The sequence below is a fragment of the Suncus etruscus genome, chromosome 11 (genome assembly GCF_024139225.1).
Source record: "Suncus etruscus isolate mSunEtr1 chromosome 11, mSunEtr1.pri.cur, whole genome shotgun sequence".
NCBI classification, from domain to species: domain Eukaryota; kingdom Metazoa; phylum Chordata; class Mammalia; order Eulipotyphla; family Soricidae; genus Suncus; species Suncus etruscus.
This window is the reverse complement of record NC_064858.1, coordinates 63698078-63702432: the sequence shown is the minus strand read 5'-3', so window position 1 is coordinate 63702432 and position 4355 is coordinate 63698078. Positions and strand designations below refer to the sequence as shown.

The following is a 4355-nucleotide window of genomic DNA, read 5'->3' as shown; positions in this document are numbered from 1 at the left end:
GCACATGAAAAATGCTCCACATCACTAATCGTCAGGGTGTTGCAGTAAAAACAACTATGAGCTATCATCTCACACCACAGAGATTGGCACACATCACAAAAAATGAGAACAAGCAGTGCTGGCGGGGATGTAAAGAGAAGGAACTCATCCTCTGCTGGTGGGAATGCCATCGAGTCCTTTCTTTATGGAAATTAATATGGAAATTTCTCCGAAAACTGAAAATAGAGCTCCCATACTATCTAGTTATACTACTCCTAGGGATATACCCTAGGAACACAAAAATATGATACAAGGCACTGGAAACAACCAAGATGCCCTTCAACATATGAATGGCTAAAGAAACTGTGGTATATATACCTAATGGAATATTATGTAGCTGTTAGGAGAGATGAAGTCATAAAATTTTCCTATACATAGATGTACATGGAATCTATTATGCTGAGTGAAATAAGTCAGAGGGAGAGAGAAAGACACAATATAGTCTCACTCATCTATGGGTTTGAATAAAAATAAAATACATTTTTACAATAATTTTCAGAGACAAAAGTGAGGAGGGCTTGAAGTTCCAGTTCACTACATGAAGCTCACTACAAAGAGTGATGATTGTACTTAGAGAAATAGCTACATTGAGAACTAATGTGAATAAATGAGGGAAGTAGAAGGCCTGTACAGACGGGGATGGGAATTTTGCAGTGGTGACGGGGGAAGTTCTTTACATGCCTGAAACCCAACCACAAATTTGTTTGTAATCAGGGTGTTTAAATAAATATATTAAATATTATTAAAATGATTATAATAACAACACATTTATTATTAATTATTATTATTAATATTTTGGTTTTTGGACCACATCTGCTGAGGCTCAGGCTATGTAACTCCTGGCTATGTGCCTAGAAATTACCTTTGGCTTGGGGGATCATATGGGACACCAAGGATTGAACTATAGTCCATCTTAAGTTAGCATGTGCAAGGCAAAGATCCTACCACCTAAGACATTGCTCCAGCCCCTTGTTATTATTTTTTAGGTCAAATTTAATTTTAAATTAGTATTTATAGACATAAATATTTTTAAGAAATGGATTTAGATTTTGTTAGTTAATGTTACAATTAACAAGTAATAAGCAATAAAATCTAAAAACTAGCTGAAGAATTCTTAGTTTGAATTACGGGCATTCAGTTAATGTTTATTCTAAAATATAAAAACAACATTAATGCCTTATCTAAAAATGTGTATTAGAAAGACTAAGCTATATTGTGCAAAAACAATAGCAAAAATAAGTCACTTACTGATCATACATCAAAAAGAAAAATCAAAGGAGCTGTTTGTAGAGATACCCCATTTTATTTTATTTTTTAAATGGGTAATAGAAATTTTATTTCTAAGTGAAACTTGATTGCCTTTTGGCCTTTCGCCTAAGATCAAACTTTGTAAGTGAACCTTGACTTTCAGAGTAGTTTTAATTTTTCTTCTTTTTTATATAATACATTTTATTTTGACCAAAGTGGATTACAAATCATTCACAGTAAATTTTTAGGCGTATAGTGACATTAAATCAGGGGCATTCCCATCACCAATGTTGTCTTCCCTCTCCCCGGTTCCCAGCATGCATCCCATATCTTCCTCCTTTTCTCCCTGGGCTGCTAGTATAAGTGGTCTGCTGTGTGTCTAGTTTGTTGTAGATTGGGTATCGATCTGTTGTTTTTGGCTTTGGATTTGGTATCTACGTCTGATCTTTTTTTTTTTTATTTCTACTCAATGGTCATACGACTGTTTAATCTTGGTAACCTCCATTATTTCTTCCTCAGTTTGTGAGGCAGAACAAGATGATTTAAGTTATATGATTCTATTTGAAGGAAAGAAGAAAATGGGGGAGGGGGCAAAAATCAAACCAAAAAAAATGGGAGGAGTCCTTCTAGAGGCTATAAATATCTGTTTAAGAGAAGAAAGGGAAAAAGGAAGCAAAACATAACAACAAATACTAAAAAAAATCAAACTAAAAACATGATAAAGCACCACAGCAATAAATACAACAACCAAGCAATAATCCTGGTCCTGAAATAAAAACAAAAGAGATCAAAAACATAAATAATCCCTGAGACCCAGAATCTTTATTAGCAAGTGCCATACTACACCCTGGTGTAGTCACCAATCCAAAGGATGCTTTCATTTAAAGGTGTTTCTGACCGAAGAGTAACAGATTCTGAATAACATGGAACCCAGTAAATCCAAAAATAGAGGGGTTGCAGGTGCTGGCCATCCTGTTCCCAAGAGCACGGCCATCATGCAGGCTCAGGTGTGTGGTGTAATGGGATGTTAGGTCTGCAGAATGCAGTCAGGGTGACTGGATGGTGGTCTGCAGGACTCAGTTGGCGTGGCTGGGATGGTGGGTCTGCAGGATACAGAAGGAGTGGCCAGGATGATGGGTCTGGAGGACTGACATGTGTTACCTGGAACATTTTGACTCAGGGCTGTAGGTCTTCTGGAGGGGCCACATGTTCTGACTCAGGAAGAATATGAGCTCTCGTGGGACCTGGCTGCTCCTGCTGGGGTCCATCTTCCTCCTCCTGCTCCAAGTCAAAATTCTCTAGCTCTTGCAGGACCTCGTCCATGAAGTCCTGTGAGTTCTGCTTATAAGACACAGCTAACCGGATGGCATTATTAAAGAGCTTCACGACATTGGTGCCATCAGCAGCTGAGACAAAGTACAGGGGCAGGGAGAACTTCCGAACAAAATTGAAGCTTTTTTGGGTCATCTTTATGTCTGCATCGATTTTATTGGCCACCACGATGCACGGGATCTCTGGCCTGGACTTCCGAAGCTCCGCATACCAGGTGCTCAGGTTCTTGTACGTGACTTTCCTTTGGACATCAAATACCATGATGCAAGCATCTGCTATTCATCTCAACCGCCCTTCTGCTTTGGCGACCCCCTGCCTGTCTCTGACCCCTTCGCTTTGCAATCCAGCCCCAAGCCTCACTTCAGCATCACCTTGGAACAGGTGGTGGAATTTGAACTTTGCCTTTTGGTACCCAATATGATTCCCCCTAAAATGGTAATCAAATTCTTGTCGTTGATTTCTCCTTTCAGTTCATGATTGCCCCCAGTTTAATGTTTTTTGCCTGTTTCATTAGTTTATCTCCCCCATTGTTTTACATTTGTTTCTTTAGTCCTAGTACCACTGTGTTTTGGTTGTTTTAATGCCTAAATTGACTGTTAGATCAAAAATTGCCTTATTACCTCTTAAATATAATCTTGTGTCTCTCCCCCGCTGCAGTACAAAAATCAAACACTGCCATCACCCTAGGCTTATTAAAAGGCCTAGGTGTTATTGGTGTAAGCACAAATATTTATTCATTGGTTCATACTCTAGAATCTGCTAATGCCTTATAACTGTTGCTAAAAATGTTTACAAACTTAAAGAAGTTTACACTACTGTTGATTTCCTAGCAAAGAGTGCAGAATAACCGTCGTGGTTCAAAATTAACATTTTTTTTGAGGGAGGGGGGAATTTGTGTCATCCTTAGAGTAAAATGTTGCTTTTTAAAATAAATTCGGCTTAGCTAGAGATAGCATTCAACACATAGAGGATAATTTAGTAAATAGACAAAAAGATATAGAGCAGAGTGAGAGCTGGTACAAAAATTGGTTTTCTACCACTCCATGGATGACAACAGTGCTCCCAGCCTTTTTGGGGCCCTTCATTGGCTTTATGTTGCTAGTTTCCTTTGGTCCTTGGGCTTTTCGCAAACTCACCATCTTCGTAAAGAATCAAGTGGATGAAGCAACCAGAAAGGACTCAAAGGTTCTGTACCAACAACTATGCACCTCAGAAGACCAGCTGACACCTGACATCTCCCCTCCTGCCAACTCTCCGCCACTTAAGTTTGAAGTTATCGAGGAGCTGGCGCATAGACCTCAATCTGTGCGCTCGTGCCTTACCAAGCTTTGGAAACGACCGAATCAAGGGTAGCAGATGCTGTGACTGGAAGCCCCACATCTCTTCACCCAGTGTGGCCAGTCCACTAAGGCACGTCTGTCCCTTCCATATTGTATACTAAACAGGGGGAGATGTGGGAGATCGAGCACCCCACATATCAAAGGAACTCTGAATGAATTTTCCACCGCCTGCCTGATTCAAGCCACAAAAGTTTGCATAGCCCCGAACCAACAGAAAACTCTGCAAATAAATTTAGCTCAGCACAAAGAATCTGGCTTAACCAGATGCCTTAACCTTTCCATGGAACCTGTTTTTGTAACTGCTCTCAAGCATGTAGTTATAGATATGTTTTTGTAAAGTTTAAATTATGATCCTTATTGCTTGCACAAAAGATAAATCTAAATGGAAAATAGGCT

The 4355-nt window shown here is 39.4% G+C and overlaps 1 protein-coding gene across 1 annotated transcript; it reads right to left on the bottom strand.

Annotated features, from left to right (window-relative positions):
- Positions 1-2090: 2090 nt before the first annotated feature.
- LOC126022309 (rab-like protein 2A) lies at positions 2091-2885 on the bottom strand. The gene is made up of 2 exons (XM_049783182.1): positions 2449-2885; positions 2091-2390 (listed from the first exon to the last, which is right to left on the bottom strand). The coding sequence occupies exon 1, from the start codon at positions 2878-2880 to the stop codon at positions 2464-2466; it is 417 nt and encodes a 138-aa protein (XP_049639139.1). The 5' UTR covers positions 2881-2885; the 3' UTR covers positions 2091-2390; positions 2449-2463.
- Positions 2886-4355: the final 1470 nt, after the last annotated feature.

What these genes read in the sequence shown, in the direction of transcription:
- LOC126022309 (XM_049783182.1), bottom strand. Translation starts at nt 2,880, where the DNA reads ATGGTATTTGATGTCCAAAGGAAAGTCACGTACAAGAACCTGAGCACC.